The sequence below is a fragment of the Rhamphochromis sp. 'chilingali' genome (genome assembly GCF_963969265.1).
Source record: "Rhamphochromis sp. 'chilingali' genome assembly, chromosome: 20".
Lineage (NCBI taxonomy): Eukaryota > Metazoa > Chordata > Actinopteri > Cichliformes > Cichlidae > Rhamphochromis > Rhamphochromis sp. 'chilingali'.
Window position 1 is genome coordinate 33,678,353 of NC_137947.1, and position 15,147 is coordinate 33,693,499.

General features: G+C 42.3%; 1 protein-coding gene across 2 annotated transcripts in view; it reads left to right on the plus strand.

Moving 5' to 3' along the window:
• Window positions 1-925: 925 nt before the first annotated feature.
• Window positions 926-15,147, plus strand: part of gbf1 (golgi brefeldin A resistant guanine nucleotide exchange factor 1) — an 83,193-nt gene continuing 68,971 nt past the window's right edge. For both annotated transcript variants that reach the window (XM_080869561.1, XM_080869562.1), the window contains exons 1-3: window positions 926-1,208; window positions 8,134-8,237; window positions 8,452-8,518. In XM_080869561.1, coding sequence (XP_080725687.1) covers window positions 8,142-8,237; window positions 8,452-8,518 — 163 coding nt within the window. In that variant the 5' untranslated portion in view covers window positions 926-1,208; window positions 8,134-8,141. The remainder of the gene's footprint in view (window positions 1,209-8,133; window positions 8,238-8,451; window positions 8,519-15,147) is intronic.

Sequence of the window (15,147 nt, forward strand, 5' to 3'; positions counted from 1 at the left end):
GCTAAGAAGTCAAACCATCAATGTCCATAGATGAGTCATGTGTAATAATGAGAAGTACTAAACTCTTGAAAAAGAGAGGTGCAAAAAGGCACGGAAAGCCACGACAACAGCCTAAATGCATCAGATATTAGAAAACAATCCTTCCACTTAGTACAAAGAGCCACGTCCGAGAGCCGAGGATGACGTGTGGAGAGCTCCAGAAGGAACTGGAGTCAGTAGGTACAGTTGTTTCAAAGAAAACAATAAGTTATGCACCCAGTCACCATGGAGTGTATGTCAGTATCACCTTTAGAACAATAGTTAGAAAACTGGTGGCAAAAATGTTTCATAGCAGTTCAAATAAGAGATCTGCAGCAGCAACAGTAACATGCAGCTCGATGCTTCAGTATTATGCAAATGTGACTCACAATAATATGTAAGATCAAACCATGCAATTAGGGTCATGATTTGTTTGACAAAGATAGAATTTGTGTCGTTTTGCTTTGGTACAGCACCACAGAGGATTTTAAATCAGTCAGTATGTGATTGAATTCCAGACTTTCAGCTTTAATTTAAGCGGTTTTACAAATATTTTACATAAACTGCTTTAGAAATGAAACGAAACGTACGTGTAATGGCCAGAACACAGCCAAATGACAGCTAAGCGTCACAGTGGGATTGCTCCTTTCGTGCTTTCGTCATCTGTCCTTCGCAACCTAACACGCCACTAGTCCCGCCTTTATCACTATGTAACGCAAGTGGTATTTTTGAGAACCCCTGTTATTTGTAAATAGTTATAAAGTAACACAAGCATTAATATAACAATCAGCCTTATTTCATGATCTGATACGTACTTGTATAATGAAGCCGTATATAGCCTTAAAAACTACTTGGTTTAGTTGCACGTCAATCAAAACTGTGCAATCAAGTTCGGTTGAGAGTGTAGAGCTTTTCCACGTCAGTGTGTTTACTAAGAGCAGAGTGACAGCTGGAAGGTGTAGACTTTACTGACCTGTCGAGCATTTTTAAGCGAATGAAGAGCCGGTGTTTGGGAATATTTCGCTATCGCACTGTGGGATGTCCGACCTTTTTGCTTTGTTTCATTGCGGAGACTGAACTGAACTCTGGTCTTTTTCATTCACTCTTGGCCGGCTAGCCTACTAGCTTACCGAGCAAGGCTAGCATTAGCTATAGAAGGACTTCATCTGCGATACAACCGCCCTAGACAGGTAATATATTCATTTCAAATGGACAACAGAAGCGTTTTATGTTTTACTCAGCGGAAGTTTATCCTAAGCAAATCAGGGACGTACATAGTGGCTTGGATGATGAAAACACAGCTACCAGTAGCTAAATAAGGTGCTAGCTAGTTAAGCTAAGTAGGTAGCATGCAGGTAATTGGTCCCGTAAATTGCTCATTTACATTTGAGTTCGTCAGAACGTCGATTAAACTTAAGTCTGACGCCATGTTTTTCTTTTGCTCAAATGATAAATGCCTTTCAATGAGAGAGAGCCTGTTGAGTTTGTCTTTAAGGAGATACTGCCTAATCTAATTAGCCACATAGCATATTAGATTATCAGAAGCTTGCATGGCTGAGTTTATTTTTTTGTTTCTTTTTACACTGATTGATAAAATTGTCTGCATTCTGACACAGAGGTTGAATCACCGGAAGTTACTTGTAATCCAGACACAGGCTAAAAATACCACTTTCCACCAAAACAAGCACAAACTGTTCCATAAACACTGTTACTTTTTACTCAGCTTGTTTATGGGGTTGGTATTATGTGATTTTTCTTTCTGTCTAAGGAAATATTACCGTTTTAAAGGGTTGGTACAAGTTAACCATAAAAATGTTTTCCTGCACATAAAAAATCCTGGCACCCCATCAAAGATGTTTTGGTTTCCACCAAATAAAAACCAGAACTGTGACAAAGATATTTATTTGTCAGGTTTCATTAGCTGAACCTAAAATACATTTCATTTTTGTTGCTTGTGTCAGCTGTTGTTGGAGATGAGACATGAATATATGAGGCCAATTGATTATGATGACTGTAATTACATTAATTTAATTAATTGAATTTAACAATAGTAAAATGTGCTAAGCTTAATTGGTGAGTTGCTGCTGCTGCATATTTTGACTATCGTTGATGCCCGACATCATCGTCCATAAGCACGACCCTAGTGACATCACCAGCCCCTGAGATGAACATTATAAGGAGCAGGTAGGACAAGGTGTCACTAAATAAAGGCCCCTGCACACTGAGGACACTACTAAAACAAAGTTACTTAGGTGTGGAACAAGGTGCCTTTACTTTGTAAATTAGGGATGTTTTGGCAACTAATTTCCTAGTCAATGAAATGCTCAAAGATTAGTCCACATCTGGGCGTTGTATGGCCCTGGACCACATCCAGCCTTGTAGTTATCTCTGACTCGCCCACGTGAGGACATTTGGGAATTTGGATTCAAATTTACATATGTACATGTGTGCACGTGAATGCAGCTTCAGTGTAAATGCATTGGGACTGATGTGTATGACAGATGTGAGTGTGCTGTCAGCTCACATTTAAAAAACAAAAACAAAGGAAAAAACCCAAAGATTTCTCAGCCGGAAAAGGGTGGAGTGGCCACTCCAGGTCGGGGATGAGTTCCTCCCACAAGTGGAGGAGTTTAAGTATCTTGGGGTCGTGTTCGCGAGTGATGGGAGAAGGGAGCGGGAGATCGACAGACGGATTGGTGCTGTGGCTGCAGTGATGTGCACGCTGTACCGGTCCGTCGTGGTGAAGAGAGAGCTGAGCGTAAAAGTGAAGCTCTCAGTTTACCGGTCGATCTACGTCCCTACCTTCACCTTTTGGTCACGAGCTGTGGGTAGTGACCGAAAGAATCCCCGGGCCACTGACCGGTACCGTCGTTTGGTACCAGGTCCCGAGAGTTGAGGCTCAGGTGTGAAATTTATGGTCTTCAGGGTTTTTATTGTTAACTCCGTTTCCTGGGTCTTTTCCCGTGTTGTAGTTGTGTCTTATTTTGAAAGTAATATTTACACGTTACCATAGCGACCAGAGAGCATTAAGGGACAGAGAGGAGGATGTTACTCTCAATGTTGTTGGCGCATTTCAGAAGGACTAATAAAGTTACACACTTACAAAGTGAATTCGCGTTTATTATTATATTTACAAAATACCACCGTTTTTGTCTTGGTCGGATCATTTTATTTTTTTGTATTTATCAGCCACACCTTGAAGGCCGGCCAGTTTGGTTTATTGGTCAGCTGACGCTAGTACTTATGACTCTATTACCTCAATGTCCATTCTGTGGCTGTTCACTGTAGTTTAGGTAGGTGGAGGATGTTTGTGCTTGTGGAAGTCAACCAGCAGCTCCTTTGTTTTCTCACCTTTGAGATGGGGGTGGTTCCGGTACCACCAGTTGACGGCGTCCTCAGTCAGTTCTCTATAGTCCCTGTTGTCCTCATTGGCGATGAGGCCAACAATTGCTGAGTCATCAGAGAACTTCTGAAGGAAGCAGATACCAGAGTTGAAGAAATCTGGGGTGTATATGTTGATTATGAGCTTACTTACGATAGCCAAGTTAGGGTAACTTATAAATCGTGAGTATTGTGACTGCTGAAGATGTTTCATATTTCTAATATTATCATATGTAAATGTTAGAATTATTTGTTAAACAATTTAAAACTTTAATAACCTTACAATAAAGCAACATCTCAGATTTAATCATTTTGAAACAAAGTGTAAACTTTCCATAACTTTGTATTGTAAGGTTTTAGGGTGGTTTGTTTCCCGGCTCAGGCATTACTGCTCGACTATGATAGAGTTGGGTGATCCAAGTGCAATTTCCTGACATGTCCTCTTTTATTACATAAGGGTCCAACCACAGATAACCTTGTATCTGTCCATTACCAGCATTTCACTTCTATAAATCTTCCAAGTTTGTGTGGTTTTTCCATGTCACCTGATGCAGCTTTCTCTACCGCATTTTTAACATCCTTATGTTTATCACCACACTGTGTTTATGTGCTGAAAGAGAAATAATTTCCTTCCTTGTAATAAAAAACAATTCTGAAGTGTGATGTCACTAACTTGGACAGTTTGGGAACTGTGGTGGTTTGTCTCGAAACAACCATTTCGACTTTTTTCTGGAAATACAAACTAGATTTTCAACTTTAGTTTCTAAATTTCAACTCTAATACTAGCTCTAATACGCCATCTTTTTTTTTTTTTAAAAAAAAGGGACCTAATGATTCTGTCCTCTTCTTTATGTAAGACTGTAGATGTAGTTGTCTCACCCAGATGTAAGAACTAGAGACCTCTGACTTTCTGCATATGCTGTGGGGGAAATACAGACCCGTTAACAACTGTGGCTCATGAAATGAATGTCTGGTAATTCTTCCAGACTGCTGTCAGCTCCTGAGCATTGGGCTCATTCTCTTGCCAATATCTACTTAATATTATCCTTTTTTTTTTTTCCATCAGCTATACGCCTGTCACTGTATCCAGCTATTTACACTTATATCTGGGTGTTATTTTAAATAGGCTGCTTTCTGTGTATTCAAAAAATGAATGGTATGAAAAATTGCCATGAGAGTCATGGCAAAAGGAACAAGGTTAATCCAACTATTCAGACCTGTACTGCTTGTCAAATATAAATCACATGTCATTTTGATTCTGTTTGGTTATCCATATTGGCTTTAGGCATTGGAAAGCCAGACACGGAAATTTGCTGTTTGCTTCTTATATTCGATGCACATTTACTGGTCATAGTTCTTAGACTTAAACTTGAAGCTTGAAGACTTAACTTTCATATAGTTTTTGTAGAAATTTGGTATTTGACATTGAATTTTTTTAAGTCTCACACATAAAATGACACAGTATACCTACTCAAATTTTTATTGGAACCTATCTGTTCTGAATAGTATGATCAATAATGTATGTTTCTTTTTTTTTTTTTTCTTTTTTTTAAATATCTATGGTTTGACTTGAAAAGCATACCGGTGGTGCATCTGCTAAAAATCGTGGACTAGTTTAAATCCTGGTGACCAAGGGCCGTTTTCTGAAAAATATATTGACAACAATAAGTTGGGGAAAGATGTCACCTAGGATTTATAAAAAATAACATGGGTGCATCTACTAGGAGGCTGAGGGGTAGCACTGGCGACCACCAGTATTTTTACTGGATGCCGCCGTCAATACTACCAGATTGACGGCAGCAAAACTGGTACGGTAGATAACATCACCCCCACCCAAGACCCCGAGTGTGATGGAAGAAGGATCATTGAGTGTGAGAGAAACTGACCTGAGAGATGGGATCATAGCGAAGCTTGAAACCTGGATCCTCCCTAGCCGGTTACCACGACTATGTAAAGTATCCTCTGAAGATCTACTAGATGATGTGAATGAGCACATGGCTCAAAACATGAGCGGGGCACAGAAAGGGATGGAGCAGTTGTCAATCACCTCCTGTACGTGGATGACATCAAGCTGTTTGCCAAGAGTAAACAAGACATTGATTCACTGATCCACACCACCAGGATATACAGCAAAGACAAAGGAAGTCGTTCGGACTGGAGAAGTGTAGTCAGATGGTAACAAAGAGAGGGAAGGTAGTCAGAACTGAGGGGACTGAACTACCAGAAGGCAACATTGCAGACATGGAGGACAGTTTCAAGTACCTAGGGATCCCGCAGGCAAATGGGAACCATGAAGAGGCCGCTAGGAAAGCTGCAACCACCAAGTACCTGCAGAGGGTCAGGCAAGTCCTGAGGAGTCAGCTGAATGGCAAGAACAAGATCCGGGCTATCAACACCTACGCCCTGCCCGTGATCAGGTACCCTGCTGGGACAATAAGCTGGCTAAAGGAGGAGATAGAAGCCACTGACATCAAGACAAGAAAGCTCCTGACAATGCATGGAGGGTTTCACCCCAAATCCAGCACCCTGAGGCTGTATGCTAAGCGGAAGGAAGGAGGCCGGAGGAGACAACGACCATCCACGAATACATCAGGAACATGGCTCCAACTGACCACATGGTCAGTGAATACCTCAGGCAGCAGAAACCCGAGGAAGAGGAGGAACCATCATGGATGGACAGGCCCCTGCACGGTATGTACCACTGGCAGATAGCGGAGGTGGCTGACATCCAGAAATCTTACGAGTGGCTGGACAAAGCTGGACTGAAAGGCAGCACAGAGACTAATCATGGCAGCACAGGAACAAGCTCAGAGCACAAGATCCATAGAGGCTGGGGTCTATCACACCAGGTAAGACCCCAGGTGCAGGCTGTGTAAAGATGCCCCTGAGATAATCCAGCACATAACAGCAGGGTGCAAGATGCTAGCAGGCAGGGCATACAAGGAACGCCATAACCAAGTGGCCGGCACAGTGTACAGGAACATCTGTGCCGAGTGTGGCCTGGAAGTCCTGAGGTCAAACTGGGTGGTGGTGAATGACCGAGCTAAGATCCTGTGGGACTTCCATGTTAAAAACTTAAATTCTTCTGTGATTATTTTATTAAGGGTGAAAAAACCTCGATGACTTTCACTAAGAAAGACTTACAGACAGGCAGAGATGGTGGCTGCCTGCTTGGATGGATCTTTAAGAGGTGACGATAGTTTCAGTGCAAATGAAACGCTGCAGCTGAACAACAAGCACTAAAATGAGAAAATCCCTCTTTTGAACGTTGTATTTTCCTAAACTTTATCACAGAAAAAATTATTGTTTTTGTAACAGTGATTTGTAAATACGTTCTGTCAGTGATTCCTTGAATACCATTTACATGTGATAAAATCAGGGCTGGCATCGAGAGGATATTTGGGCTGGGGTTTGGAAGTCGCTGGCTTCTGTGGGGGTGGGAGCGCTCTGAATGGTCACCCACTGTGTGACAAAGGAACCCACTGTGATGCTAATGACAGCCTGTGCTTTCTTACCTGTCTGTAAAAGTCACAGCAGGCAATTTACTGCATTTTAACATGATGCAATCCATACTTCATTAGTAAAGCTACTGTCAAGTCATCCATTCAATATATTTTTACCAATTGTGTTATAAAAGTGTTCATTTATTTATTCACCGTTAAAATACCATATTACATTTTGATTTTGCATTGTATATAAGAACATTAGCAGTGCAATAAAAGCCTCGTTTTATGCTTTCATGTTCAGAAACACAAGTCGACAATAATCAGAGAACACAAACGGTGTTGGCGACTGTCAAGCCTTTGAGTCGCCGAGCAGCTGAATAGGGGAATAATGTTGACGCGCCCGCTGTTTAAAACGTTAGTCAAAGTTCCAAGTTAAAACTCCTTTATTTGTTATCAAATCCTTAAAATCCGTAGAAAAACAGTGAACAAAAACATTCCAAGCTTGAGCGGTCAGCAAAAGTCGACTTCCCCCATCACCCACTCATTCACAAAATTTCCCTCGGGCCGTGAACAGGTGATATAGCAATCACTATTACTGACACCACGTGACCAAAAGCTACGCCTATCCACAACAAACAGTACTTTCTGTCTGGCTGCTTCGCTGCGCACAGCCTCTATTTTATTTGCTGCAAACACATATCCAGGTATGAGTCTGTCATAATTAAAAAAAACCCTGAACAAGTATAAACATATAGTGTAGCAGCCTGTAAATGACTGCAGCGCCACACTGCTCCCCCTGGTGGATACATTAGACATTACCACTGGTTTTCCTAGCCGTTTAGCAGCGTTACTACTCCATGGTTGCCTCATCCACGTCACAGGCAGGGGCTATCATTACGGTCACCCATCTGCCGGCAGTCAGTCAGAATTCCTTCATGGTCCTGTCAGGGAGAAGGCAGCAGTACACATCTTTCAGTGGCTGTATCTGTCCATGGTCCATCCTTTAGCTCCAGTCCCTCCTGCGCCCTCAGCCCAAAGCCTAATGTTCTAAATTCAGCAGGTATCCAATCATTATTTTCCCCAGCGTACTTTTTACACTGGATGCCCTTCCTCTACCTACAATTGAACAAGTAACCTTTCACTTGCTAAGTGAACGTAAATCAGTGTAGCATGGAGCCACAGATGAAGAGCCGCATTATAAACGCCTGTAGAAATGGCCTTTCAGTGACTTCAGGTTATTTAGCCTGGATCTAGAAGTGACCATATGCTATTATGTGTTTTCTGTCAGGAAGCAGCATGGTGGATAAGAACATCTACATCGTCCAGGGTGAAATTAGCACCGTTGTTGGAGCCATAAAGAGGAACTCCAGATGGAATACCCACACTCCACTAGTAAGTTCAACACAAGCGTGTTATGTGTTGTTTTACACAGTTAGTTAGATTTACTAACAATATGAAAAAGTGACCAGCGTGAACGTGATGAGCTCCAGCTTGGCTGTATGTCTGTCTACAGTCAGTCTGCTTCAGGGCCAAACAGTAAACCCATAATACTGATAATACTGTGTGTAAGTGTTTTCTTACCAATCAGATTCTGTTCTTTACCCAGGACGAAGAACAGGACCCATTACTCAACAGCTTTGGCAATCTCAAGGACATCCTGAACACCATAAAAGGTACGTGGCCTTATTTAGGCTGTGTGCTAATTTGAATTCCACTTTAAATACTGAAAGATTTGATTTTTGAGTCACAGCTTCACTGGAGAACCTTCAATCTGTAAAAAGTGTTATGAATTCGTATTATTGAACAGATAAGAGTCTGCAACTGTTCATCAAGATTTGCTTTGTTGGTTATCTTATTTTCAGGACTTCCACGTACTTACAAGTTTATTTATCAAATGACCTGAAGTTGAAGTTAAAGGACAGGTCCACTGTTCTTCTGTAAATCACCATGGCATAGATCTGTTAGAACGTGCTATATATGGGTTTAGCTCAGGAGGCAGAGCAAATGATCTGCCAATTAGAAAGTTGGTGGTTTGATCCCAGGCCGGGTGCTAAAGTGTCCTTGGGCAGGATACCGTACACTCAGTGGAGAGTGTATAAATGTTAGAAAGCACCAGAGCGTAGTGTTGTTGAGTGAGGCATGTTGTATAAAGTGGAAAGAACGATTTACGTTACGTAATGACTCACTGTGTTTTGATTCCTGCAAATGTGATGATGACATTTTTGACCTTGACCACAGAATTTTTTTAATTTTTCAATAAATGCCAAATGTACCATGTATACATGTATATAAATAAATGGCCTGGCCTGTATTTATATAGCGCTTTACTAGTCCCTAAGGACCCCAAATAGAGCTCCTGTGGACTTGCAGAGCAGCTGACAGTCTATGTGACTCATGTTTTCATGCTTCATGTGTGAAAATGTCAGAGATCACAATAGGTCGCCTATTATATTGACTGGCTCTAAATGGGATCTTTTTATATAACATTACTCTTAGCCAACAGAAGAAATGAGCAGGAGCGAACCAGCAGTTTGTATTTTACTGTTTCGTTCTAGTTGCTCGAGGAGTCTGAAAGCAAAGTGTTAACAGTGATCAGTGATGTCTACACAGATCAGGTCAAGCAGGCATTTGTTGCTCTTGTTGATAGCACATCTGTAACAGCCGTCAGGCTACGATGAGAGTTACAGTAGTGCTGTTACAAATGTGCAGGGAAGGGTTGGGTGGCTTTATGAAATGATGGTTTCCAGTTTAACTACCTGAAGCTGCTGGCCACCCAAGGTGCAGAGGGTGTAGTGCACATACCCCAGGGCACACCCACACTTGTGTTTCCAGTAGATTCAGGTTGTGCCATTGGATGTTGTAGTAACATTGTTACTGAGTGGGACCAGTTATTCACGAGTCCTCGTGTCTGTAAGTACAATGGTGGTGCTGAAGCCCCGCCTCTCCGTCAGCTGGCCTGCTCTTTCTGAGCGGTCCAAGCTGGCTCCGTCCCGCATGTTGTCATGCCTTTGGAGTGAGAATCCTGGCAGCTCCCATGGCCCTGCAGCTCTGGGCAGTGGGAAAGATGAAACACACACAGCACTAAGCCCCCACCGCTGCTGCTGCCTTCCTCCAGGGAATGCCTCTGCCACTGTGAGATGGACAGGCACTGCTGGCTGAGGAGGAATCCACAACACGGGCTCACCCTCCTCTTTTCTTTTCCTCCTTCCATAAGCTTTTCCCTTCAGCCATCAAATCACCAACCTCACTGCCTGCATTATAGTTCTGTGTTTGACCAGACTGCAAGTTGAATGTAATGCTGGATTATTCTTTTTTTCTTTTTTAGACATTTGCATTAAGTAATGACTTGATGTCAAGAATGTTTGAAGGCCTTGTTCCGTCCTTAAGTCCAAATCTCCTGTGCAGTCAGCCTGTCAAATGTTTCATTCATACTTGGGTTAGAGGAATAACCGCAGCAGAGCCAAAGTGCTTGAGAGACTGATCAATTTGTTTTATTTTTCGCAGCAGCACAACAGCCTAATAAACCTTTCACACAGAACCTCAGCGCTGTGCTGGTGGATAAATCTTGTGGGTGGGCTGTGTTTTGCTGCTTGGTAGTAGCCCAGCTGTCTGCTTAATGAAAGCCCGGTAATTCCGTTCGCTCTCGTGTGCGTCTCCGTTCCTCTAACGACAAGAATCAACCAGCAGAGGAAACGGGCATTAGTCCCCACAAGATTTCTTTTCGTTTTTCTCTGCAGCTTAGTGTCGTGGTAGCATCGGTTGCTCTGGCAGTCCTGCTCTGCTGTAACCGGCGTGATTGACAGGACCATGTGCCGTGGTGCAGCTGGAAGTATATCATCTGCAATTTTAGTTGGGTAAATATAGCAGGGAGTCTTGTCAAGCAAAGAGATGAATTGTTCTGGGAAAGGAAGTGTTGTGTCTGTTTTGTGAAAGCGGGAAAAGCTCTCCCCCAACTTCTGGAAAGTGTAAGGTCCGTTCTTGACTTCAGAACAATGAGAGCACAGTCAAATAGTTGGGCCAGCGATGGGCCATGTGTTGTAATGCCCTTATTCAGACAGGCAGTCCCAGGAAACCGGAGCTATTCCACCGATTTACATGGGACGGTTTGTATCGAGCGCCATACTTAATGCTCCGGCGCTAATCTCATTAGACTGGTGTAACTGAGTGCTTTTCACAGCTTTGACCAGAAACTGAATCGGTATTTTCTTGCTAAAAATTGTGGCACAAGAGGTAGACCACTGAAAGCACTGACCATTCATTTCAGTATGAAATCAGGTCCTAGCACACCCTGTGAGCGCTCTATTGTTTAGCAGTTGTCTGTTGTCTCAGTGGCTGCTGCTGGCTTTGGTCGTAGTTGTTAGCACGTTTCATTCGTCACACATAAAAGTCGCCCAAACAGAAGATGGTGATGCATTTATTTTTTCTTCTGCTGCCCCCCCCCCCCACTGCTCTGACCACACTGTGAAACATGCAGACCAAAAGTGAGGGGTGTGCATAAATTCTTTTGATCGTTGTGGAAGGAAACGTTATCAGGTGCTCGTTGGCGAACAGTTGTAACGACGTGAATTACGATGTTCTTCCTAATCCGGGCGCTGCGCTGGAATTACAAACAAGCCGCCGACGCTGACAGATTGTCTTCCCAGATTCCCTGTGACCATGAACTCAGAGCTTTGGTGTTCTAACATGGAGGCGTCGTTCTGACCTGCAGATTGAGTCTTCATCTCTTACTTGACATTGGCGGAGGGTCTCTCCCACACAGGGCCGTTATCACACGGAGAAATCCGTCTCGCTCTCTTGTTGAATAATTCTGTGGATTTCTTTTATTGGCTGACTATCCCTCTGAGACTACAGGAGAGCAGAGAACAGCCCTTCCTGAAACAGATTGTATTTCCTCTCCTGCTCACCTTCTTTTTTTGTTATGCAGAAGTCACTGAGCCTCAGCTACTCAAATCTTCAATTCTTTCTTTTTACTCCCTGCACTCCCACCTCCCCCATCCCTGTGCTGCAGCCAAACAGTCTGCTCCTAAATCCCTTCATTTTTATTCATACAAATACAGGTTTAGAGCCCCTTGCACCCTCCAGATACATAGCCAGAGTGGCCCTTTGACTGACAGCTTTCCCCTTTACATCCAGACAATAACGAAATCCACAAGCGCACCTCTAATTGACTCGAATCACTAGCACGGCGCGAGGAGCGGATGTCTTGGGGGCATGGCAGTGGACTTGCAGAAGGAACACGGCGGAGGATCACTTGATTGCTCTCTAGATGGGCTTCGTAATAATTATCCGGCTTATGAGGCGTTGCAATCGCAGAATTATGGCAAAAATATGAGATTTTTAATCATTTCGCTTTGAATGCTCATATTTCTTTCTTTGATTTCAGTGATACTTGAGGGCCACAACAACAACAACCCTCACTAATTCATCCCATTTTACCTTCATGTCAGTCATCAGGAGAGCATGCACACATGCTGTCCCTCGTCGTCTCATTTCAAGGTCGCGTGCATGCAGTTGTAGGCATCGGCATGCCTCTGGGGATTGCAGCCCAAGCACTTATGAACTGGTTGTGGCCTTTTACCCCCACCTTCAACAGTCTCACCCCTCCCTCCCTCTTTTCTGCCACCTGATCTTCACACATATATCACTCCCAATTGAAGTGGCAGAAGACAACTGGCAAATGCCGATGAAGAGGCGCCATAATTCATGCTGCTTAGCTGCTTATGCAAATATGTTTACTTATGAAGGCATTCTGAGCACAGAGAATGTGCCTCATGGCGATGCTTCACATGTCTGCTGCCAGGCCCCGGCGTCTGAAACCCTTAAGCATGAGATTATGTTCTCATTCCTTCTGTCAGTGTCGTTTTATGACACAGTAAGAAGACGGTGATCGATTCAAGCCGTCCCTTCTATTAATCTGTAGTCTGATTTTTCAGGATAAATAGTCCAGATTAACTCCTGAGTGGACACATTATTGTACTGCTCTCCTACAAACTCTAACACTGGCACTGATGCATCAGGAGGAACTTGAGCTTCAGATATACTCTTTAATTAGACGATGCTGTAAAATAACGCATGTACAGATATGAAATGTTTAATCACAAACGTGCTGTTTTCATTCAACTCTTGTTGCATTAAATAAATACAACAAGTTGTAGAATGAATAAAATGTAAATGGAACAGCACTGGAGCTTTTAGATTGAACTCTTTAAGCAGTGCTGCCTGACAGTTTCTTCTCATTGCTGCCAAAGAAGCAAACAAACCAAATGCTTTGGAAACAGAATATAAATGTTCGCTGCCTCGGTGTAGCACGGTCCTGGATGCCTGATGGGAGACAGCATGGACTATACAGGTGTGCCAAGCATTTGGCCTACTGGTTTTAAGAGTCCCATCAAAACAGCTAAAAGAAGTAGCCGCGGGTCCTCAGACAGGCTGCCACCTAGTGCTGGTTCGTAGCTGTAAATCTGGCCAGTTAACCGGGGAATGACAGGCAGGGCTTAGGCCCAGTTTGAAGTGGGGATGCAACTGTTGTTCTGTTTCAGACGCTCTCAACAATGTGCTGAGTGGATCGAGAGTCCCACCAGAGGGCTATTAATCATCCTGTCTGTTTGGGTGGGGGTGGGGGGTCTGGACTTAGTCACAGAGGCAGCAGAGAGCTACATGGGACAAAGGGTCGAAGGTGCCGCAGAGGATCTGGATGTTCTGACAGAGCTGAGAAGAAAGCAAACTCTTCCCCATGAACCCCGAGCTGAAGGAAGAGGAGGTCGAGGAGGAGGAAGAGTGGGTGGAGGAGGAGGTGGAAGGCAGCTTTGGCTTGAACGTCAGTTTTTGAAGTTTTAGTCCACTCATAATAATCCTGAAGTGATTTCAGATCAGTTCAGCTTAGTTCCAAGTCGTTGAGCTTTTGTGGACATAATTTATTTCTGATGAATCTCTGATCAAAGGTCACAGAAGCATGATGTACACATTTAAACTCTTATTGTTCCTAAATGCAGTCGCTGCCACACATTCTGTGTTGGAGTCTTTCCTTTGGATGCATTTAGCTTATTAGGACAGTCTGGCAGCACAATGGAGGAATGTTCTTTTGTTGGCACTTATCAGCTTTACCTCCAAATAATATGATTGCTTGGTTTTTTTGGCTTATTATTATTGTTGTTGTTATTAATGTTATTATTATTTGGACTGAACGGCCAAAAAAGAACATCCTTTGCTTGGTAAACCAAAACGTCTTCATCTGGCCTGGTCAAGAACAGTTTGTTGGGTTATTGTATGAAAAAGCTCCGACTAAGAGACACCTTCATGACTGTAAAGACAAAGGGTTTACCTCCAGTGGTAATACATGGTTAAAAATGAAAAACAAAACAATGCAATTAATGTTACATGCGAGTATTATACTGAGAATCAATTTAGGGATAATGTTGACTTAGGCAATACATTTTCATTAATTCATTTAAACTGTAGAAGCCTCTATAAAAGTTTTGTTCTGATCTATGATTTTTTGAATAATCTGAAAGGCAAGTTTAAAGTGATAGCACTATCAGAAACATGGATAGATGAGGAAAGGGGTTGGGACTTTCACATTGATGGGTATGAATTACATCATATAAATAGATCTAATAAGAAGGCAGGAGGTGTGGCACTTTTTGTTGATAGTGATTTGAAATGTAAACAGGTTGAATATATGTCTGTGGCTATTGATGATTTAATGGAGTGTGTGACAGTAGAAATAGAAAGGGAAAGAAAGAGTAATATAATTGTTACTTGTATGTATAGGAGGCCTGGGACACTGATAGAAACATTCACAGATGTAGTAGAAGATTTATTAGGCAAGGCAAAGGGAAATAAGACATTCTGTATTTGCGTTGATTATAATATTGATTTTTTAAAAATGTCCAATCATAAGGCATCATCAGATTTTTTTTGAGTTATTATTTGGAAGAGGGTTCTACCCTCTGATTACTAAACCTAGTAGAATAACTGAAAAGTCAGCTACTTCAATTGATCATATTTTCATAAATTGCTTGGAATTCAACATTATAAGTGGTCTTGTCATAAATGACACAAGTGATCATTTACCTGTTTTTGTTACTTTAGATTATAAAATGAAACAAAAGGAGGAAGTGTGTGTAGACAGATATATAAGAATTAGAAATGATGATGCAATAAATGAGTTCAGGCAAGATCTTATGAAAGAAGATTGGAATGAGGTTTATGTAAATGACGTTAATGCTGCATACGAGTCATTCTTAAATACTTATTTGGTTTTGTATGAAAATCACTGTCCACTGGTATTATATAAGCAAAA